Genomic DNA, 23,403 nt, shown 5'->3' on the forward strand with positions numbered 1-23,403 from the left:
GGCCTTCTGCTGCCACCAAGGCAGGGCCAGCCCCAGAGGCAGAGGCACAGCAGCCCTCCAGCAGCAGGACACACACACACGGCCCAGCCCTGCAATGCCAAAGTGCTCGTCTTTATTCAAGCTGGGAAAAGCAGCCCCTGCCCCAAAGACAGCGGGGCTGGCACCACAGGGCTCCAGCCCAGCAGCAGCCAGCAGGAGCAGCTGCCACTGCTGCTGTCAGCCCAGCTGGGCACGGCACAGGCAGCCACGGGAGGGGACATCAGCACATGGGGACATCAGCACATGGGGACATCAGCACATGGGGACATCAGCACATGGGTCCAGCATCCAGAAGCGAGGGGCAAGTCCTGCTTGGGAATTTCACGGTTTCAACCTGAGGAACTGTAAAAGAGAACAGACAATCACATCACCAGGTGTGACATTCCCTGCCACTCTCTCCCCTGCCCTGCAATGCCCAGGGTGAGTGCAGCAGTCAGGCTCAGGGGAGGTGTGGTGCAGTCCTTAGTGCAGACAGGTTGGGCCTGGGGTATCTCAGTGCTGGCAGCCCTGGCTCCAGGTCTGTGCAGATGCAGCAAGACCTGGATCATGTCCCTGCTGCTGCCCAAGGACAGGGAATATTTCCCTCTTTGGTGGCTTTGTGGTGTCCTCTGCAGAGCCTGAATGAGCCAACCTGGGACTGAAGTGGGGAGGTCCTGGCTGACCTGGAGTTTCTGCAGCCCCAGTGAGGGGAGATCAAACCCTCAAGGACTATTTTCTCCCTTGTTCAGCCTCTCGCTCAATGCATAAATGCAGGACAGTTTTTATCATTGTGTTGTCAAGTAAGATGTTATCAACAGATCTTTCTGAGGAAAAACAAGGAAAATCTTTCTTCAGCCAAGCATCTGGGCCTTACCTTTTGCAGCACAACATGCCCGGTGAACATATTCCCACAACACGTGCACCACGAGGGCAAGAACGCCACGCGCAAAATCCCTGTTTTCGCCAGCATGTAACTGCACTGCCTGTTCCCGTGGGGAAAGACAGACAAGAGACAATTAATGTAATAATCTGAGGGGTCAGATTGTGGTTATAGACAGGCTGTTGATCTCCAGTGCTGGTGCGTTTCAGGCCAAGGGAAGGGATGAGATCAAAACCCCCCTCAGCCACATCTCCAATTGAAACATGGATCACCAGGAAGGTCCCTGTTCCCCCAAACTGGAGTCACACCAGAGCAGAGAGTAGAAAGGAAAAGAGTGAGGTTGAGGAAGAGCCATGCTGGCTCCCAGCTGCATTCCCACCTCTGCCTGGACCAGCACACTGGCAATCAGGGATTTGTCACTTTCCACATCCCTGACACACAGAAGAAGCCAGGATTCTGTTTCCATGAGCTCTCTCAACCCCAAATCAGTGTCCATCTGGAAAATCACTCAAGAAAACCCTTTCACCTCAATCCCCTCTTACCGTCCCGTCATTCCCACAATCACGGTCACTTCCAGGGACACTGAATTCCCACTGGTGCAGGCTGACACTTTCCCCTATCACCCCTCTTCCCTTCTCACCTGCAGCACCCTGGACCAGCAGGAGGATCAGGGGGAAGAGCAGGAACAGGATCTTCATGGCTGCTGCCTCTCCTGGGTCTTCACAGGGCTGCAGAGGGGACACCAAGGGAATGGGGACAGGCAGGACCCTGAGTGGGAAGGATTCCAGAGAGAGACCCCACACTCACCTCCCTGACAAAGGCTTTGGTGTTCAGGCAGCAGCAAACCCAACAGCAATGGCTGTGTCCAGATGCCCCTGGGGCCAGGGAATGCTGCTGTGCCCCAAACTCGCTGGGTTTATAGCAGTGCTGGTGGGTGGGACAGGCCCCAGTTGCTGCTGGCACAAGAGCCCTGGGCCAACCCGGGAGTGCCCCATGGCTGTGGGGTGCTGGGGCTGCCCCTGGTCCCTCCCTGCTGCAGGGCCAGAGGCTGAGGTGCCTCCTGGGGCTGTTGCAATCAATGTCACCGTTGTCCCCACGCAACACCTCTTGTGACACCCGCAGCACAGCTGCAGCGGACTGGGCAGGAGAGGGATGGGATGGACGAGAGAGGCAGGTTGGTGTTGGGAAGAGGAGAAATGAAGAAATGGTTTCCCTCCTTGGGATCTCTCATTTTCTCTGTTCTATACACAGTATGGGATGTCAAGATGTGATTAAACATTTCAATCGTTCTCAGCTTTGTACAGTGAGAGAAAAGGTTTGTCACTAATTTCACTTCCACAATTCTATAGGGAAGTTTGGAAATGAGATGAAGAAAATAAAATTTCCTGCACTCCCTCTGCCATTAACTTTCCCCCGTGTGCCCTTGGTAATTCCTCCCACACCTCCATCAGTCTGGCTGCAGATGCTGTGGGCCAAGGAGCCCCTGGGGTGGGGGAACAGCACTTCACTGCTGAGGTAAAGGGGGCTTTAGGTAGCAGCCCCAGAGGCAGTGCCAGGACAGCTGACCACAGATGAAGGAAATGCCAGGCTAAGCAGGGATGGTCTGAACATCCCCACCAAATCCTGCAGTTCTGGAAAGCAATGGCAGCGCTGACATTTTTGGGGTCAGTCTCTTCTCCCAGGTAACAACTGACAGGACCAGAGGAAATGGTCTCAAATAGCACCAGGGAAGGATTAGACTGGGTATTAGGAATCATTCTCTGCAGAAATGGTAATGGTTCTTTGGGACTGCCCAGGGCAGTGGCGGAGTCACCAGTCCTGCAGGGAATTTAAAAGCTGTGTGGATATGACACTTGTGCTCATGGTAGTGTTGGGGTTGGCAGTGCTGGGGGAATGGCTGGACTCGATATTCTTAGAGGTCTTTTCCAACATCAGGAATTTGATGGGTGTGATCCTGGAGAGGGAAAGTCTCCAGTGAACCTGGCAGGGTCCCCAGCTGCTCCCCAAAAACCGTGTAGATGGCACACACAGGTATGGAACCAGACAGGGAATCAAATGCCTGAGGTTTGCTTTGCACACAGGGAGAGACCCCTGCCTTTGAGGGAGCAGAGAATTGTCACTCCAGACCACCTGAGATGGGCAGAGACAACAGGACATTCTGCTTACTCCATGCAGGCAAACAAAGTTGGATATTTCTACAGCAAAATGGGACCTTTTCCACCTGTCACGCAGACGAGGACTTGAATGGTTTCCCCCTCCTCCTCTCTTCTGGGATGGGGTGTGGAGCAGCAGAGCCACAGCAGGGAGGGCTTTGGGTCTGGAACAGGACAAGGAGGAGCAGCAGGGACAGCTCCTGTGGGTCACCATGGCCAGGTGTACTCAAGGGACACAGTTCCCAGCACAGCTCTGCAAATTAAGCTGTGGCTGTTGGGGACAAGGGACATCTGGGACAGACAGGACCAGCACAGGGACACGAATTGCCCACAGAGAGAATCTGCAGTCAGCTCCACCACAGACACCCCAGCCAGGCTGGCCCAGCAGGCACTGCCGGGCTCAGCGTCCCCAAAGCACGGCCAGGCAGGAGCATCCCCAGGGACACACGCGCTGCTCAGCCCCAGCACCATGCCCAGGGCCTTCTGCTGCCACCAAGGCAGGGCCAGCCCCAGAGGCAGAGGCACAGCAGCCCTCCAGCAGCAGGACACGCACACACGGCCCAGCCCTGCAATGCCAAAGTGCTCGTCTTTATTCAAGCCGGGAAAAGCAGCCCCTGCCCCAAAGACAGCGGGGCTGGCACCACAGGGCTCCAGCCCAGCAGCAGCCAGCAGGAGCAGCTGCCACTGCTGCTGTCAGCCCAGCTGGGCACGGCACAGGCAGCCACGGGAGGGGACATCAGCACATGGGGACATCAGCACATGGGGACATCAGCACATGGGTCCAGCAGCCAGAAGCGAGGGGCAAGTCCTGCTTGGCCATTTGAGGGTTTCAACCCCAAATACTGTAAGAAGAGAGGAAACAAATATGTAATTTGTGTAACTTTTCTTATCCCTCTTTCTCCCATTCCCCTGCAATGAAAACAAGCACTGGGAAACAACACTCAGCCTCCAGAGGCTAACTCCCACTGTTACACATTTCAGGAAGGGGATCCCATGTCTCACACTATTCCAGGAACAGCCTTCTCATTTGGGCAGCAGAGCTGAGCTCTGTGCATTGACAGTAAGCAAACCTTGGGGGGCTAAATGAGTGTCGGGTACAACTCATTGACCTGGGGCTACTTCAGTCCTACTCAGCGCAGGTCCAAACCCAAAAGGACTTTTCCTTTCTTTCCCCGGCTTTTGCCTCTGAGTGTGAAGGTGTGAGGGTGTAAAGTAGGAGCTGACTTGAAAGACAATAATAACTTTATCCATGACCAGGAGCAAACCATTTCCAGAACTTACGGTTTGCAGCAGTGACTCAGGGCTGAACAAACTCCCACGTATTTATAGGGGAAACGACAGCCCCCCACAGCACAAAATCCTCCTCGTCGGACGCATTTGTCATGTTTTCCTGCTGCCATGGAAAGTCATGCACAGGCAGAGTTAAAACAATAGTCTGGGAGAGGAGTGTGTGACTGCACTTCTCCCTCTTCCCCTCTTACCTGCAGCACTGTGGACCAGCAGGAGGAACAGGGGGAAGAGCAGGAATAGGATCCTCATGGCTGATGCTTCTCCCAGAACTTCAGAGAGTTGCAGAGTGGACACACCAAAGGTCCTGCACATTACAGCACACAGTAATGTGCTAAATTGCAGAGGGTCTTTCACAAGTGACCTGTTCCAAACTATGAATCTCACATGTGTACCTTTAGGATTTCCTGGGACCAGCTGGGGAAGTGATGGCCTGTTGGGAAATTCCCATCATCTTATTCTCTATGAATTCTTAAGGGACATGTGGGACAAGTAATGCCTGATTTTTGCGCTAGTAGCCAAATGAGAACTCAAAGACTTGTGGAAAAAAAAAGCAGAATATCAACCCTTGGAAGCTGTGCTCCCTCAGGCCTGTTGCATCTCACACTTCTGTCTTGAGGAGAAATACATGTTTCTGCTGAGACAGAGTCACGGGTGAAAGAAGAAAGATTTTCAAATGCCGTTACCAGATGAAACATGTTGCTGCTACTTTTATTCTCACTCTTCTGCCTTTTCTTCCCCAAGGGACAAAGCAGAGCTTTTCTGTCAGGTGGTGTTCGTGCCAGCACTCAACACAAAGCCAATATTCAAACAAGAATTGAGAACTGGCCTGGGTAGGGAGTTGAGGGAAATTCATAGCCCTGGAGATGCCCAGCACTCGGTGAAGGAGGTTCCTGCCTAGCACTATGGTCAATAGAACCAAAGAATGTTTTGGGAGTAAGGGACCCCTTACAGCTACTTTAGTTCCAACCCCCTTTAAAATGAGCAGGTTCACCTACATCACAGAATCATAGTTTGGCTGTGGTCAAAAATATTTTCCGTACTAATAGAAGCTGTAAAGAATGGAAAATCTCAGTACTGCAGCTTGAATAGCATCTCACTATCTTATCCAGCAAAGACTTCAGGTACCCCAGAAAAAAAAGCCTCAGGGACCTCAATCCTACCTCCAGATACATTTCCAGTCCCAGACGGAGGCAGAAAACCCAGGTTTACTTCCAGCATACACTGGGCTCTAAAAATCACATGACTCAGAGAAAATCAGTGCACTTTCTTAAAAAGCTCAAATGGTCTTCAATGTCCACATGGAAACTTGGAACAATTTCTAAATAACACAGACTCAGGAGCTGAAGAGAGAGGTATAAGGGGCTACTGTCCTCAAGAGATCGCAAAGCCACCTACCTGATGAGGCTCTTGGTGCTCAGGCTGTAACAGCAATGGCTGTGTCCAGATGCCCGTGGGGCCAGGGAATGCTGCTGTGCCCCAAACTCGCTGGGTTTATAGCAGTGCTGGTGGGTGGGACAGGCCCCAGTTGCTGCTGGCACAAGAGCCCTGGGCCAACCCGGGAGTGCCCCATGGCTGTGGGGTGCTGGGGCTGCCCCTGGTCCCTCCCTGCTGCAGGGCCAGAGGCTGAGGTGCCTCCTGGGGCTGTTGCAATCAATGTCACCATTGTCCCCACGCAACACCTCTTGTGACACCCGCGGCACAGCGGCAACGGGCTGTGGGGCCAGCAGGGAAATCTTTGGGATGGGCACAGGAACTGGTGGGTGCATGCACCAGGGACATCTGGGACTGGCAGGGACAGCAGAGGGATCCCAATTCCCCAGAGGGAGCATCTGCAGTCAGCTCCACCACAGACACCCCAGCCAGGCTGGCCCAGCAGGCACTGCCGGGCTCAGCGTCCCCAAAGCACGGCCAGGCAGGAGCATCCCCAGGGACACACGCGCTGCTCAGCCCCAGCACCATGCCCAGGGCCTTCTGCTGCCACCAAGGCAGGGCCAGCCCCAGAGGCAGAGGCACAGCAGCCCTCCAGCAGCAGGACACGCACACACGGCCCAGCCCTGCAATGCCAAAGTGCTCGTCTTTATTCAAGCCGGGAAAAGCAGCCCCTGCCCCAAAGACAGCGGGGCTGGCACCACAGGGCTCCAGCCCAGCAGCAGCCAGCAGGAGCAGCTGCCACTGCTGCTGTCAGCCCAGCTGGGCACGGCACAGGCAGCCATGGCAGGGGACATCAGCACATGGGGACATCAGCACATGGGGACATCAGCAGATGGCTCCAGCAGACAGAAGCGAGGGTTGTGTCCTGCTTGGGAATTTCAGGGTCTTAACCCCAGACACTGCAAGAATAAAACAGACAATCACATCACCAGGTGTGACATTCCCTGCCACTCTCTCCCCTGCCCTGCAATGCCCAGGGTGAGTGCAGCAGTCAGGCTCAGGGGAGGTGTGGTGCAGTCCTTAGTGCAGACAGGTTGGGCCTGGGGTATCTCAGTGCTGGCAGCCCTGGCTCCAGGTCTGTGCAGATGCAGCAAGACCTGGATCATGTCCCTGGTGCTGCCCAAAGACAGAGAATGTTTCCCTCTTTGGTGGCTTTGGTGAGCCCTCTGCAGAGCCTGAATGATCCCCCTGAGACTGGATGAGAGTGGGGAGGCCCTGGCTGACCTGGGCCTGCTGCAGCCCCACTCAGGACAGCTCCCAGCACCTTCCCTTCCCTCCCCTCAGCTCTGCCCTGAGTCCTCAGGGGCACTGAGCCTTTAGCGACTCAGGGGCCTTTAAACACCTTCTGCCATGACAGCAGCTTTTGGAATTCCAAAACTTACTTTTTGCAGCAAAAGAAGAACCTGGAACAACTTCCTTTGATGACAAAGGGGTACCTGCACTTCAAAAATCCGCAGTACCCATTTTCTCGCTCACATTGTTCCTTGGTTGTTGGCTCCAAGGAGGATCCTGCACAATAAAAGGGGACAAAGTGAGGGTGGAATAAATGTCAAAAAGCTGTCCGGATCCAGGGCAGCTGCTGCTGCCTCTGAGTCCCAGTCTTGTACGGGAACTGAGCACCCAACCCAACATCTTGAACTCTCCAGTCAGAGTTCATTTTTCTACAGCAATGTGTGCATGTGGGGAAATTCAGAGGGAAAGACCAGCAGGAGGTAGAGGAGTTGCTGTGCTGGATCCTCATCAGCCCAGACCTTCCTCACAGCAAATCCCTCCCAAATGTTCTGAGAATTGTGGTTGCTTTCCAGGAGCTGGAAAACCCCTCTGATGGGGGTTCACACCTGAGCCATCTCCCCTCTGTCCCTCTCACCTGCAGCACTGTGGGCCAGCAGGAGGAACAAGGGGAAGAGCAGGTAGAGGATCCTCATGGCTGATGCCTGTCCTGGCTCTTCTCGGGGCTGCAGAGTGAACACACCAAGAACCAAAGCAGGGTCAAGGATTTAGGGGAACCTTTGTGACCGGAGAGGCCAAGCTAAATGAAGTCTTCTCCAGTGCACTTCACCCCACCACAGAGCCCAAAGCTTGCTGCCCAAACACCCTGCAGAATCCCCTGAAGGCAGGAAAGTCATCCTAGCTCAGCTGGCAAGTATCCATCCTCTGCTCCAGATTATTCCCCGGATTCCCAGCCAGCCCACACCGCATTCCTGTGCAGCACTGACCCAGGAAGAATCAAGAGGGCAGGGAAGTGTCTTGGTGGCCCAGAAGTGACTCGCCAGTGACCTACCTGAGAAAGGTGTAGCTTCAGAGCACACCAAGGCAGAAATGGTCTGTAAGAAACCAAGCTGGAATCCCCTGTGGGAAGAGTCCAGATCAGGGAGTATCCCTGTGCCCCAAACTCGCTGGGTTTATAGCAGTGCTGGTGGGTGGGACAGGCCCCAGTTGCTGCTGGCACAAGATCCCTGGGCCAACCCGGGAGTGCCCCATGGCTGTGGGGTGCTGGGGCTGCCCCTGGTCCCTCCCTGCTGCAGGGTCAGAGGCTGAGGTGCCTCCTGGGGCTGTTGCAATCAATGTCACCGTTGTCCCCACGCAACACCTCTTGTGACACCCGTGGCACAGCGGCAACGGGCTGTGGGGCCAGCAGGGAAATCTTTGGGATGAGCACAGGAACTGGTGCGTGCAAGCAAAGGCACCAGGCCAGTACCAGGGAAGCTGAATCCTTCTTGCATAGGCTCACAGGATCAACTCTGTAATGGTTTTAATTTGAAGGGACATGAAAGTTTATCTCTTTCCACCCCCTGCCATTGGCATTGACAGCTTCCACTCTCCCTGGTTGTTCCAAATCCTACCTAACCTGCCCTTGCACAGTTGCAGTGATGCCGCAGCCACAGCTTCTCTGGGCACCCTGTACCAGGGCCTCTCCACACTCACAGGGAACGATTTCTTCCCAATATCCCATCTCACACTGCCCCCTGTTTGATTGAAACCATTCCCTCTTCTCCTCTTCTTTTCCTATGTCTCTTCTCCTCTGATTGAAGAACCAATTGGTGTAGGATGTGCAAAAACTCACAGAATATGGAAAACGATTTTAGACACTGCAAGAACATCTTATTAGACAACAGGTCTGTGCGGTATGCTCTCTTTCCCCCCCTTTGTCCCAGCTAGCTCCGAGGGGAAAGGGGAGCGTGGGCAGCTTCCTTTCTTCCTGCTGAGCCCTCGCGGGCTTCGGGCAGGGCTGCGTAGGTCTGAGAGCAAGCGGCGAGTCCCACGGTGAATAAAAGGAGAGAGACTTTTCTCCTGGGGGCAGAATTCCGATTTATTGCAACCCGGCTGGGAAAGCAAAAACCGAAGGGGCCACGGCTTGCCGCGCCGTTGTTTGTCTGTGCCGCGCTGCCGACCGGGGCGGGGGGGCGCGCGCCGGAGCCGGCCGAGAGCCAGGAGAAAAGGCGGTGGCGGCGGGGCAGCGCCGGGGCAGCAGCAGCCTCACGCGGGTGCCAGCCAGGAGAAAAGCCCCGGGCATTCCGTGCCCGCGGATTAAGTACAGAACAAGGGGAAACTGGGGCAGCCAATGGGGTAACGCCATGGGGGGTCTGAGGGCAGTGGGGTGCAGGGGTATATCCAATGGGGGGCAGACAGGTGGAGGGTCCCAGGTCGTCTGCCTATCCCTCAGCGTCCCGGGCAGAAGATTCTAGGTGGGGGTAAGGGATCCCGAGTGACAGACAGGAGTCTGGGGTGTAAACACAGTGACTTTGCACTTTCTTGGGGACGACAGACCGTGGGGAGAGATGGGAAGACCCAGGGGGTCGTTACAGAGCGCGGGGGATACATGGAACGAACTTATACATAATACAAATGTGGTAAAATATATAATAACACAACTCCGCAGGTCTGTGCACCTGTCATGTCAGAGGGATAAGCAGGGTTCCCTCTTGTGTCTCTTCTGATAAAATGGGAGCAACACCAGGACAGATGACAAATTGTAGGATTTGTAATTTTCTCTTCTTCCCCCCCTCACTCCCCCTTCCCGCCGCGGTCCCTTGTCCCAACCTTTTGTTCCCTTATCTCTCCCCCTCACCACGCGGTCCGGTCCCTGTCCCCTGCCCCCACCCCCCCCCCCCCCAGCTTTCCCGTCGCGGTCCCCGGGGTTTTCCTGCCCCTGTCCCCTGCCCCTGTCCCCTGCCCCCCGTCCCATTGGCCATGGCTCAGGCTCCCCCCCGCCCCCAGCAGGGGGTATAACCAAGAGCCCCGCTCGCTCCCCCGGTGTCTCAGGGAACACGCTCCCACAATAAACACGTGTCTACACCCGAGCCCCGTGTCGCCATTTCGTCTGTTCCCACGTGCACTGAGCCTCACAGAGACGAGGGGAAAGCGGCCGCCGTCTACCCCTCCCCCGCCATGCGTGCCCGCAGGCATCCGCCCGGACCGATCTCGCACGGCAACAAAAAATTCTGTAAACCAGGTGATCCAACAAACCTGTGCCTCCTTCCAATGCCAGCCAAGGTGAAGAAATGCAAGCTGGATGCAGCCATCACTTGTGAATCCAGTGAGGTTGATGCCAGCCATGCCACTGGGAGAAGTGGCAGTCCTTGCCAGGCAGGAGGGTCTGTGCCATATGCCCAATTTGGCAATTTCCTCTCCAGGTGTTTGGCAGAGCCATCTGGTACCCCCAAACTACAAGGGGTGAGGTGCTGGGGATTTGACAAATGGAACATCTTGGCCTTTTCTGCTTCACAATCCTGAGATGTGAATTCACAGTGACAAGGTGGTAATCATAAAAAATATGGGAGAGGGATTCTGCATGCCCAGCAGAAGCAGAGGCACCACCTGCACACATTTCTGAGGGTGGGTTCATGGGAAGGTTTTTTTACTGGGAATCAGAAAAGGTTCCACTCTGTGCCAGGGCAGCAGGTCAGTGCTGGTTTCCAGGGAGCAGGGTCTGTGTTCCTGTGTCCCTGCATGTGTCTTTGTGTCCCTGGATGTGTCCAGCAAACCACAGCACCACAGGGTCCTTACACAAGGTAGGATGACAAAAGGCCCTGGGTTGGCAGCCCTTGTCAGTGGGGTCAGAAGAGGAAACCAAAGCCTCACTTTCTGTGCTGCAGAAGGAGAAATAGGAAAAAGAACTTTTGGGCTACCGGTGCCTCCAGCCTGGCCTCTGTGCTCTCTCCTTCCTGATGCTGCAAGTGGCAGAAGACAATATAAAAATGAATGGAATGTACAGAAAGATGGAGGATTTAACTGATGTTGTGGTGAAGCACCACCGACTCAGGAAGGGGTAAATAAGTGACACATAGACTCTAGGTCTCTTGAAGGCTAATAAGAATTTTATTAGGAACCCATTCTTTTTTATACTGTATTCTGATACAGGTGGACCTGATTAATCCTTTAATCAACACACCATCACCATTGGCTAATTAAGAGACCACCATTTGGTAAACATGTTTCCCTAGCATAGTCCACATGGTCACAAACACCACGTGCAGAAACTTAAGATAAGAATAGTTTTAAGTCTTTTCCCTGAGCTTCTCACAGCTTTATCCAGCATGATGCCCAGGAAACAGCCCATTTCTCTCTCTTAGCATCCACAAAGCTGTGCTGTGGATACTGAGTATTCCACACAGACAAAATGCAAATGAAAGAAAGCACAGCAAACCTTTTGGTTCAGGTATTTCTTTTATCCCTATCAAGCTCATGAGTCACATGGGAGTTTTCCTGGTGGCAGTGCCATGCTCCCTGAAGTTCTTCACTGCCATTCCTTTAAGGAATGGCTCCTGCTGCAGCTTTTGCAGCTGGGACTGGCATTGGAGTTACCAATATCGGGAATGGACGTGCCTGGTTTGTCTGGCCCCTGCTGCTGAACCAAATGGCAGCAAGTGTGGTTTTTCACCCCAGAGACACTTTAGGCTAGCTGGATGTTACAGCTGGGCACATGAGGACAAGTCCAGGCAAGCTGGAACTCAAGGTGTGGCGGATGGAGCTTCCCTCCCAAGGGGTCTGCTCCTCAGGTTTCCCGCTGCCGGAGAGGCTTTTAAGGCTATGGTGAAGGAAAGGACTCGCTTCTGATGGAGGATTTAATCCAGAGTTTTTATTCTGGCCCACAGGCCTCTGAATGTAGCAGCAGCTCCAAGCAAGCAAGAGCTCCAAATCCTATCACTGCTCCACCAGAACTCTCAGGCTGCCTGGCTCCCCTCTATTTTATCTGGGGGAGGGGATGGGGGAAGGGATAGAGAGCTACCAACCAAGTACAGGAGAGGAGGTCTCAGGGGACAGAGGACACCTGGATGGCCCAAAGCCCCCTGGGACTGGAGGGCAACTTCTGAATCTGCCCAGTCACTCGACACACTTCTGGAATGCTGGGAGTGACAGACAGTGCTCAGCAGGAGTCAGGGTGGGGAAAACAGGAGTGATTAACACACCTGGGGGCACACCTTCAAGTGATAAACCGGGATTCTGGGGTAAAGCATAAAATTTCACCGCAGCAGACTTGAGCTGGGACTGTGTAACAAAGTTGAGGTTATTTTAGGGAGGAGGCTTTGCCACAATGTCCACAGATCCTAGTCTATGTCCTTCATGGCAGGGGAGTAGGGTCCAGAGAAAAGAATGGTACCTGGGCCTATAAACACCAGGATAAGGGTCCAGTTCCCCAGAGGGAGCATCTGCAGTCAGCTCCACCACAGGCACCCCAGCCAGGCTGGCCCAGCAGGCACTGCCGGGCTCAGCGTCCCCAAAGCACGGCCAGGCAGGAGCATCCCCAGGGACACACGCGCTGCTCAGCCCCAGCACCATGCCCAGGGCCTTCTGCTGCCACCAAGGCAGGGCCAGCCCCAGAGGCAGAGGCACAGCAGCCCTCCAGCAGCAGGACACGCACACACGGCCCAGCCCTGCAATGCCAAAGTGCTCGTCTTTATTCAAGCCGGGAAAAGCAGCCCCTGCCCCAAAGACAGCGGGGCTGGCACCACAGGGCTCCAGCCCAGCAGCAGCCAGCAGGAGCAGCTGCCACTGCTGCTGTCAGCCCAGCTGGGCACGGCACAGGCAGCCACGGCAGGGGACATCAGCACATGGGGACATCAGCAGGTGGGTCCAGCAGCCAGAAGCGAGGGGCAAGTCCTGCTTGGGAATTTCAGGGTTTCAAACCCAGTGACTGCAAGAAGAAAACAGACAATCACATCACCATGTGTGACATTCCCTGCCAATCTCTCCCTGCCCTGCAATGCCCAGGGTGAGTGCAGCAGTCAGGCTCAGGGGAGCTGAGGTGCAGTCCTTAGTGCAGACAGGTTGGGCCTGGGGTATCTCAGTGCTGGCAGCCCTGGCTCCAGGTCTGTGCAGATGCACCAAGACCTGGATCCTGTCCCTGGTGTTGCCCAAGGACAGGGAATTTTTCTCTCTTTGGTGGATTTGGTGAGTCCTCCGTAGAGCCTGAATGAGCCCCTTGAGATTGGAGGAGAGTGGGGAGGCCCTGGCTGACCTGGAGTTTCTGCAGCCCCAGTGAGGGGAGATCAAACCCTCAAGGACTGTTCTCTCCCTTGTTGAGCCTCTCTCTCAAAGCACAAATGCAGGACAGTTTTTATCATTGTGTTGTCAAGTAAGATGTTATTAACAGATCTTTCTGAGGAAAAACGAGGAAAATCTTTCTTCAGCCCACCATCTGGGCCTTACCGTTTGCAACACACAAATTCTCGTGCACATCTTCCCACAATACGTGAACCGCGGGGGCAGAAATTCCTCGAGCAGAATCCCCGTACTCTGCTGCATACAATTGCACTGTCTGTTCCCATGCGGAAAGAAACACAGGACAATTAAAGTAATAATCTGAGGGGTCAGACTGTGGTTATAGATAGGCTGATGCTCTCCAGTGCTGGTGCGTTTCAGGCCACAAGAAAGACTCAGATCCAATCCCCTCACAGCCACATCTCTAAATAAAACATGGATCACCAGGAAGGTCCCTGTTCCCCCAACCTGGAGTCACACCAGAGCAGAGAGTAGAAAGGAAAAGAGTGAGGTTGAGGAAGAGCCATGCTGGCTCCCAGCTGCATTCCGAGCTCTGCCTGGACCAGCACACTGGCAATCAGGGATTTGTCACTTCCCATATCTCTGACCCACAGAAGAAACCAGGATTCTGTTTCCATGAGCTCTCTCGACCACAAATCAGTGTCCATCTGGAAAATCACTCAAGAAAACCCTTTCACCTCAATCCCCTCTTACCGTCCCATCATTCCCACAAACACGGTCACTTCCAGGGACACTGAATTCCCACTGGTGCAGGCTGACACTTTCCCCCCATCTCCCCTCTTCCCTTCTCACCTGCAGCACCCTGGACCAGCAGGAGGAGCAGGGGGAAGAGCAGGAACAGGATCTTCATGGCTGCAGCCTCTCTCGGGTCTTCACAGAGCTGCAGAGGGGACACCAAGGGAATGGGGACAGGCAGGACCCTGAGTGGGCAGGATTCCAGAGAGAGACCCCACACTCACCTCCCTGACAAAGGCTTTGGTGTTCAGGCAGCAGCAAACCCAACAGCAATGGCTGTGTCCAGATGCCCCTGGGGCCAGGGAATGCTGCTGTGCCCCAAACTCGCTGGGTTTATAGCAGTGCTGGTGGGTGGGACAGGCCCCACTTACTGCTGGCAGAAGTGCCCTGGGCCAACCCGGGAGTGCCCCGTGGCTGTGGGGTGCTGGGGCTGCCCCTGGTCCCTCCCTGCTGCAGGGCCAGAGGCTGAGGTGCCTCCTGGGGCTGTTGCAATCAATGTCACCGTTGTCCCCACGCAACACCTCTTGTGACACCCGCGGCACAGCTGTCACGGGCTGTGGGGCCAGCAGGGAAATCTTTGGGATGGGCACAGGAACGGGTGGGTGCATGTACCAGGGACATCTGGGACTGGCAGGACCAGCAGAGGGATCCCAATTCCCCAGAGGGAGCATCTGCAGTCAGCTCCACCACAGGCACCCCAGCCAGGCTGGCCCAGCAGGCACTGCCGGGCTCAGCGTCCCCAAAGCACGGCCAGGCAGGAGCATCCCCAGGGACACACGCGCTGCTCAGCCCCAGCACCATGCCCAGGGCCTTCTGCTGCCACCAAGGCAGGGCCAGCCCCAGAGGCAGAGGCACAGCAGCCCTCCAGCAGCAGGACACGCACACACGGCCCAGCCCTGCAATGCCAAAGTGCTCGTCTTTATTCAAGCCGGGAAAAGCAGCCCCTGCCCCAAAGACAGCGGGGCTGGCACCACAGGGCTCCAGCCCAGCAGCAGCCAGCAGGAGCAGCTGCCACTGCTGCTGTCAGCCCAGCTGGGCACGGCACAGGCAGCCACGGGAGGGGACATCAGCACATGGGGACATCAGCACATGGGGACATCAGCAGATGGGTCCAGCAGCCAGAAGCGAGGGGCATGTCCTGCTTGGGAATTTCAGGGTCTTAACCCCAGAGACTGCAAGAAGAAAACAGACAATCACATCACCAGGTGTGACATTCCCTGCCACTCTCTCCCCTGCCCTGCAATGCCCAGGGTGAGTGCAGCAGTCAGGCTCAGGGGAGCTGAGGTGCAGTCCTTAGTGCAGACAGGTTGGGCCTGGGGTATCTCAGTGCTGGCAGCCCTGGCTCCAGGTCTGTGCAGATGCAGCAAGACCTGGATCATGTCCCTGGTGCTGCTCAAAGACAGGGAATATTTCCCTCTTTGGTGGCTTTGGTGAGTGGGGAGGCCCTGGCTGACCTGGGTCTGTCAGCCACATTCAAGGCAGTTCCAAACCCCTTAAGGATTTTTCCCTATTTTTTTTTTTTTTGGCATCGTTCACATAGCATAATTGCAGGAGAGTATTTTCAGCTGTTGGCAAGAAAGAATTTTAAACAGATCTTTCTAGGGAAAAAGAAGGAAACTGTCCCCAGCCTGGATTCCAGATCTTACCCTCTGCAGCAGACAGTTTGTCCTGTACATCTACCAATAGGCTTTGCAGGGGGGACACATCTCCCAAAACTACAGTATCCTCTTCGTTGCCTGCAGTGAAGTTCACTTCCTTTTTCCACAAGGATAGGCGCACATGCAACAATTGAAGCAATAATTCGTGAGAGCAGTGTTGGTATAAACAGGCTGATGCTTCTCATGCATTTCAGGCCAAGGGCTCAGCTCCAGCCCCCCACCGTCTCATCTCCAACTGCAATGTGTCTCACCTGGAAGGTCCCTGTGACCCTAAATTGGAGGAACAGTGGAATAGAGGGTGGAAAGGACCAAGGTGAAGTTGAGGAAGAGCCATTCTGGCTCCCAGCTGCTTTCTCACATATTCCTGGACCAGCACAGCTGGCAGGAAGGAGCTCCTCAGGAATTCCATGTCTCTGTCCTGGCTCTGCCATCATTTGTGTGACCTCTGATGAAAAGTCCTTCTCCAACCCTTGCAGGGATCATCCCCTGGGGCAATGAAGTTTTGGGACACTCGGTGGATGAACGTCTTGGTGAGAAGTGTCACCTCTGTGCCCCAGGATACCCCCCCCATCCAAACAACCCATGGGGCCCTCTACCATCCCTGTGCAAGGCAAGAGAACATCCAGAGAGTCCTAAACAGGAACAGCTGGTTGCAGGCTTGGAGCCTCAAACCAGCCCCCTTCTCAACACACAGAACCAGCCAGGATTCTGTCTCCATGGGCTCCCTCGAACCCAAACTGGTGTCTAGCTGGAAACTCATTTGAAAAACCCCTTTGACCTCAACCCCTTGTTACATTCTCATCACCCCCACAAACATGGTCACTTGCAGGGACATTGAATTAACCGAGAGGGGCTCACACCCCATTTCCCTCCCTCACCTCTCACCTGCAGCACCCTGGACCAGCAGGAGGATCAGGGGGAAGAGCAGGAACAGGATCTTCATGGCTGCTGCCTCTCCCAGGTCTTCACAGGGCTGCAAGGGGACACCAAGGCAATGGGGACAGGCAAGACTCCAGGTGTGACAACAGCCTGTATTGCAGGGCTCTGTGGCTTAGCAAAGTGCAGAGAGGCGGCCTCCAGCCACATCTGATCATGTTTCCTTTACCTTTCTCTAGAAACAATTCTCAGGTGTGTGCCTGCCTTCAAACCTTGGGAGTATTCCACTGTCTCAGTCTCTGGGATCATCAATTACCTTCCCAACAGGTCTTCTAAAACCTTTTGCCAGAGCATAGACTGCAGATCTGGGACCCATTGTTGTTGTTTTTGATGAAATCAAAATAAATGGCCAGTGAGACTTGGGAAATGCAGAGATAAAATTACCATTGAAAGTTATGGCACTGCAGGGTGTTTTCTCTTTTGGGCTTCAGGTATCAAGCACACGCCCCAAACACCCTGACCAATTCCCGCTGCTTCCCTGGGATCCAAAAGTCCTCCCAGCTCAGCTTGGCAGGGCACATCCCCAACTCCAGAGCATTCTCAGGATTCCCAGCACAGACATTCCCCAGCTCCACACTTGCTGCCCTGCCATGGGCAGCACTGACCCAGGGAGCAGCCAGAGGGCAGGGAAGTGCCCAGAAATGGAAACATAAATCAACCTTTGCAGTAACTGAAATGATGGGAAATCCCCATACTGATTTGGGAAAAGTGCCTTCCCTATTTTACTAAGGAAGTCCCCATTCTCCCATAAATAATCTCATCTCCATCTTGCAGCAAGGGCTCCAACCAAGCCTCTCCTGCGCTGAGGAAATTAAAATTTAATTTTCTACATATTCTGGACTCATAGACTACTATTAAGACTTTTATTCTGTTTCCTAGGCATCTCTGATGGCCAAATTTTATACCTGGATACTTCCAGCACTTTGTGCTTTAGGAGATGCTGCTCTGCTGGGCTTTGAGCTGAGACCCTGAGTGGGCAGGATTCCAGAGAGAGACCCCACACTCACCTCCCTGACAAAGGCTTTGGTGTTCAGGCAGCAGCAAACCCAACAGCAATGGCTGTGTCCAGATGCCCCTGGGGCCAGGGAATGCTGCTGTGCCCCAAACTCGCTGGGTTTATAGCAGTGCTGGTGGGTGGGACAGGCCCCAGTTGCTGCTGGCACAAGAGCCCTGGGCCAACCCGGGAGTGCCCCATGGCTGTGGGGTGCTGGGGCTGCCCCTGGTCCCTCCCTGCTGCAGGGCCAGAGGCTGAGGTGCCTCCTGGGGCTGTTGCAATCAATGTCACCGTTGTCCCCACGCAACACCTCTTGTGACACCCGTGGCACAGCGGCAACGGGCTGTGGGGCCAGCAGGGAAATCTTTGGGATGAGCACAGGAAGTGGTGGGTGCATGTACCAGCCCTAGTGTGGTCTTGGGGGAGCAGAATTCTTCTTTCACAGAATCACCTCTGTAATGTTTTGGGTTTGAAGGGACCTGAAAGTTCATCTCTTTCCACCCCCTGCCATTGGCATTGACAGCTTCCACTCTCCCAGGTTGCTCCAAATTCCATGCAACCTGGCCTTGCTCAGTTGCAGTGATGTGCAACGACATCTTCTCTGGGTACCCTGCGCCAGGGCCTCTCCACCCTCACAGGGAAAGATTTCTTTCCAATATCCCATCACACCCTGCCCCCGTTTGATTGAAACCATTCACTCTTCTCCTGTCCTTTTCTTATGTCTCTTCTCCTCTGATTGAAGAACCAGTGTCTGTTGTGAAAAAACTCTCAGAATGTGGAAAACCATTTTAGACACTGCAAGAACATCTTATTAGACAACAGGACTGTGCACCTGCCATGTCAGGGGGATAAGCAGGGTTCCCTCTAGTGCCTCTTCTGGCAACACCAGGACAGATGACAAATTCTGTAAACCAGGTGATCCAACAAACCTGTGCCTCCTTCCAATGCCAGCCAAGGTGAAGAAATGCAAGCTGGATGCAGCCATCACTTGTGAATCCAGTGAGGTTGATGCCAGCCATGCCACTGGGAGAAGTGGCAGTCCTTGCCAGGCAGGAGGGTCTGTGCCATGTGCCCAATTTGGCAATTTCCTCTCCAGGTGTTTGGCAGAGCCATTTGTTCCCCCCAATCTGAGCTGAGGTGCTGGGGATTTGGCAGTGGAACCTGACATCTCAATTTTTTCTGCTTCAATACTTGGAGATGTGAATTCACAGTGACAAGGTGACAATCCTGAGAAATATGGGAGAGGGATTCTGCATGCCCAGCAGAAGCAGAGGCACCACCCTCATGCATTTCTGGTAACAGGTTCACTAGGACTGAGCAGGGTTGGCACTGCAGACCTCGGCTCAAGGCCAGAAGAGGAAGATGTAGATCAAAGTCCACAGTGTGGCGGGAATTCCAGGATATCTGGGATGGGTTGGGAGAGAAACAAGGCAGGCCCGAGGAGAGAGTCCCGAGCACAGCCATGCACACACAGCCATGGCTGTTGGGGCAAGGGACACCCATAATCAGCAGGACCAGTATAAGGAACCTGAACCCCAGAGGGAGCATCTGAAGTCAGCTCCACCACAAGCACCCCAGCCAGGCTGGCCCAGCAGGCACTGCCGGGCTCAGCGTCCCCAAAGCACGGCCAGGCAGGAGCATCCCCAGGGACACACGCGCTGCTCAGCCCCAGCACCATGCCCAGGGCCTTCTGCTGCCACCAAGGCAGGGCCAGCCCCAGAGGCAGAGGCACAGCAGCCCTCCAGCAGCAGGACACGCACACACGGCCCAGCCCTGCAATGCCAAAGTGCTCGTCTTTATTCAAGCCGGGAAAAGCAGCCCCTGCCCCAAAGACAGCGGGGCTGGCACCACAGGGCTCCAGCCCAGCAGCAGCCAGCAGGAGCAGCTGCCACTGCTGCTGTCAGCCCAGCTGGGCACGGCACAGGCAGCCACGGGAGGGGACATCAGCACATGGGGACATCAGCACATGGGGACATCAGCACATGGGTCCAGCAGCCAGAAGTGAAGGGCATGTCCTGCTTGGGAATTTCAGGGTCTTAACCCCAGAGACTGCAAGACGAAAACAGACAATCACATCACCAGGTGTGACATTCCCTGCCACTCTCTCCCCTGCCCTGCAATGCCCAGGGTGAGTGCAGCAGTCAGGCTCAGGGGAGCTGAGGTGCAGTCCTTAGTGCAGACAGGTTGGGCCTGGGGTATCTCAGTGCTGGCAGCCCTGGCTCCAGGTCTGTGCAGATGCAGCAAGACCTGGATCATGTCCTCAGTGCAGCCCAAGGACAGGGAATTTTTTCCTCTTTTGTAGCTTTGGTGACTCCTCTGCAGAGCCTGAATGAGCCCCCTCAGACTGGATGAGAATGGGGAGGCCCTGGCTGACCTGGGCCTGCTACAACTCCACTGTCAGGGCATCTCCAAAACCCACAAGGGCTTTTCCCTCCCTTCTTGGGCATCTCTCCCACGAGGAATAGATAAGGAGATTATGTAGGAGACATTCAGAGGAAATAAATTTGCTACATATTTAATTTTGGACAAAAGAGGGAACTCTGTCCTCAGGCAGGATTCCAGACCTTATCTCCTGCAGCACACACTGTACAGTGTGCATCTTCCAATGGGTCTCGCAGGGAAGTTGCATCTCCCATAAGTGCAGTATCCCCCTCTTTGCCTGCATCCAGCTGCATTTCGAGTTTCCATGGGGAAATAAACATACAGAACAATTAAAGCAATCATCTGTGAGAGCAGTGTGTGGTTGCAAAAGACTGATGGTGTTTGTGCATTTCTGGCCAGTGGATGGATTCAGCTCCAACCTCCCCACAGCAAAGACCACACACAGGGCAAAAGAACATTCAGAGACACCTAAAGAGGAACAGCTGGGTGCAGGGTGGAAGCCTGAAACCAAGACTCCTTCCTGATCTACCAAAGAAGCCAGTATTCTATTTCCATGGGCTTTTTCCACCCCAACTCTGTGTCCTATAGAACTGTCACTGGAGAAACACCTTTCTCCTCAATACCCCCCTTACCTTTGCATCACTCCCACTAAAGTGGTCACTTCCCAGGACATGGAAAACCCCAGTAGTGGAGGATCACATCTCTCCCCATCTCCCCACTTTGCCTCTCACCTGCAGCACCCTGGACCAGCAGGAGGAGCAGGGGGAAGAGCAGGAACAGGATCTTCATGGCTGCTGCCTCTCCTGGGTCTTCACAGGGCTGCAGAGGGAACACCAAGGGAATGGGGACATGCAGGACCCCAGGTGGGGCATGAGCCTGGGCTCTGTGGTTCACCAAACTGCAGAGGGGCTGTTTCCAGCCACAGGAGATTATGTCTCCTCTACTTTCCTCTTAAAAACAATTTTGTGGTTTGTGCCACCCTGCCTACCTCAGGAGTATTTAATGATGTTGCAGTCTCTGGGAAATCCATTACCTCATCTGATCCTTCTCCAGGAGACCCCACAGACACCTACCTGATGACAGTCCGGGTGTTCAGGCAGCAACAAACCCAACAAGAATCACTGTGTCCAGCAGCCCTTGGGTTCAAGGGGCACTTTTTTGGCCAAAACACTCAGATTTTATATTGTTGCAAGCCATGGGGACATTCACTGATTTTTGCTGACACATTTTCCCTTGGCCAATCAGAAAGCCACTCATCCATGTGGGGGTGCTGGGGCTTCTCCTTATCCCTCTCTGATGCAACAGCAGAGGCTGAGGTGCCTCCTGGGGCTGTTGCAATCAATGTCACCGTTGTCCTCATGTAACACCTCTTGTGACACCCGCAGCACAGAGCCACCCAGGCTGTGGTGGCATGGCATGAACTGCCTGGGATGGACAAAACAGGCTGGTGGGTGCAGGCAGAAGTGGGAACCAGTCCCAACCAATTTCTCCTATGAGTGTAGTGAGGCCATGGCACAGGTTGCCCAGAGGTTGCTGCCTCATCTCTGGAAGTGTCCAAGGCCAGGTTGGATGGGGCTTGGAGCAACCTGGGATAATGGAAGGTGTCCCTGATTATGGTGGAGGTTGGAACTGGATGACCTTAAAAGCCCCTTCTTATAACCATTCTGAGATTCTTTGATAAACTATCTGTCTCTTCCTGTCCTGTCAGTTTGCTTAGGGAGCTGGTGCTGTAAGACACGAAGAAATATTTAAAAAATTTGGTTTTCTTCTCTTTTAGCATCACAAGAACAGCTTCATCCTTGCCAAGGTGACTTGCATTCCACCTGCCAGGAAGTGATAAGCCTAAAGATGCCTTTCTGATGCCTATTCAAATATTCAAGCAGTGCAAAGAAGAAATGCAGTCTAGGGAGACCATACCTCATCTCATTCTGTGTGAATCCACTGCTTCTGAAACTGCCCTACTTGGTACAAAATCCACAAATGTGGTTCAACAGCAGCAAAACGCTGCATAACAATGTACAATCTACGGGAGATTAGTGAAGGAAGGTGAACAGGACCTTATCAGGCCTTAGAGGTGTGGACTTGATCAGGAGAGTTTTTGGATTTATAGGAATTCTGTGGTATTTCAGAAAGATAAAGATCAAGGTGGCTCGTGGAGCAAAGATCATGAGAGATAAAGAAGCAATATATCCATGGCTGCTGGTCATGCCCTACATCATGCCTAGTAGACTTTATTTGTAACCCTTTTTTGTACAAACAGTTTGTCTGTGCTGTGTCTCCAGAGTGCTGGTCCATTGCTCAGGGAGACCAAAGCTCTTGGAGGTGGATCCTGCAGAGGAGAATGGGAATTGAGGCTGGATACATCAGGGACACAGGGTCTGGTGTCATCTCTCAGAGAGATGCATGGAATCTTGGAATGATTTGGGTTGGAAGGAACTTTAGAATTCATCTTATTCCAAGCTCTGCCATAGGCAGGGACTCCTTCCACTCTTCCAGGATGCTCCAAGCCCCATCCAACCTGGCCTTGATGCATGATTGGGACATCCCTTGAGCATCAATCTGTAGAAGTAGGGTTGGATGTCCATTGCTGGGTCCTTGGAATATCCTCGCTCCTGGAGGTTTGGACTCAAATTCAGGACCAGCCCAGAGCCAGCACAGCCAGGGATTGCTGCTTATGGTGTGGAAATGACTTCTACAATCCCCACTGCAGGGAGGCCATGGCTGGGGCCAGCCCTGCCCTGGGAAGCTGCTCTGACCTGGGAATCTTGGTGCTTGACCCCATCAAAGCTGCAGCATGGCATTGCTGATCCAGAGCCAGACTAGGACCCACAGCTGGAACCCTGATCTGACATTTTCTGTACCCACAGCAATGCCCAATACCCCTGGAGAGGCTGCCCTGCTCCAGGGAGGGAAGCAGTGGGTGTCCCCTGTCCCTGCATCCCCATGGTCACTGCCCCATGGCAGTGCAGGGGCCACTCCCATGGCACCCCTGAGCTGACCATCCCAGATCTGCCACACCAGTCATCCACAATGACCCACCTGGGCTCCTAACTGAGCCCCCAGCCCCAGGCCTTGAAACCCCCCCAGCACTGACCCCCAACTCAATCCCAAGCTCCTGAGAAGCCCCATGGCACAGCCATCAGTCCCTATTTCCTCTGGAGCAGAATGACTTATTCCCACCCCGCAGATACTCCTGGACCCCACAACACCCCCTGGTGCCCCACACCCAGACCCCACATCTGGGGCTGGACCCAAGGACACCAAGGCAGTGTGTGTCCCATGGAACAGCCCCACGAGGACTCCTGACCCAGCCTGGGAGCCAGTGGACAACCAGCAGGTCCCCACTGAAATTAGGGTGGTGTAAGAGGTGCTGGAGTCCCCTTGCTGAGCCAAAAGGCCGGCATTGGGGTCCCTGTGAGTGTC

General features: G+C 54.3%; 1 protein-coding gene and 2 long non-coding RNA genes across 3 annotated transcripts; all 3 read right to left on the minus strand.

Moving 5' to 3' along the window:
• Positions 1 to 90: 90 nt before the first annotated feature.
• On the minus strand, positions 91 to 14,095 carry LOC140683609 (uncharacterized). The gene is made up of 3 exons (XR_012054789.1): positions 14,068 to 14,095; positions 13,423 to 13,531; positions 91 to 381 (listed from the first exon to the last, which is right to left on the minus strand). It is a non-coding gene; the product is annotated as an uncharacterized lncRNA (long non-coding RNA).
• Positions 6,397 to 7,286, minus strand: LOC140683608 (uncharacterized). The gene is made up of 2 exons (XR_012054788.1): positions 7,155 to 7,286; positions 6,397 to 6,671 (listed from the first exon to the last, which is right to left on the minus strand). It is a non-coding gene; the product is annotated as an uncharacterized lncRNA (long non-coding RNA).
• Positions 14,096 to 14,907: 812 nt separating the features above from the next.
• LOC140683606 (spheniscin-1-like) lies at positions 14,908 to 23,012 on the minus strand. The gene is made up of 4 exons (XM_072926276.1): positions 21,054 to 23,012; positions 20,712 to 20,799; positions 20,163 to 20,267; positions 14,908 to 15,182 (listed from the first exon to the last, which is right to left on the minus strand). Exons 2-3 carry the CDS (start codon positions 20,767 to 20,769, stop codon positions 20,164 to 20,166), a joined length of 162 nt encoding a protein of 53 aa, XP_072782377.1. The 5' UTR covers positions 20,770 to 20,799; positions 21,054 to 23,012; the 3' UTR covers positions 14,908 to 15,182; position 20,163.
• Positions 23,013 to 23,403: the final 391 nt, after the last annotated feature.

Source organism: Taeniopygia guttata, chromosome 3, assembly GCF_048771995.1.
Source record: "Taeniopygia guttata chromosome 3, bTaeGut7.mat, whole genome shotgun sequence".
Taxonomy (NCBI): domain Eukaryota; kingdom Metazoa; phylum Chordata; class Aves; order Passeriformes; family Estrildidae; genus Taeniopygia; species Taeniopygia guttata.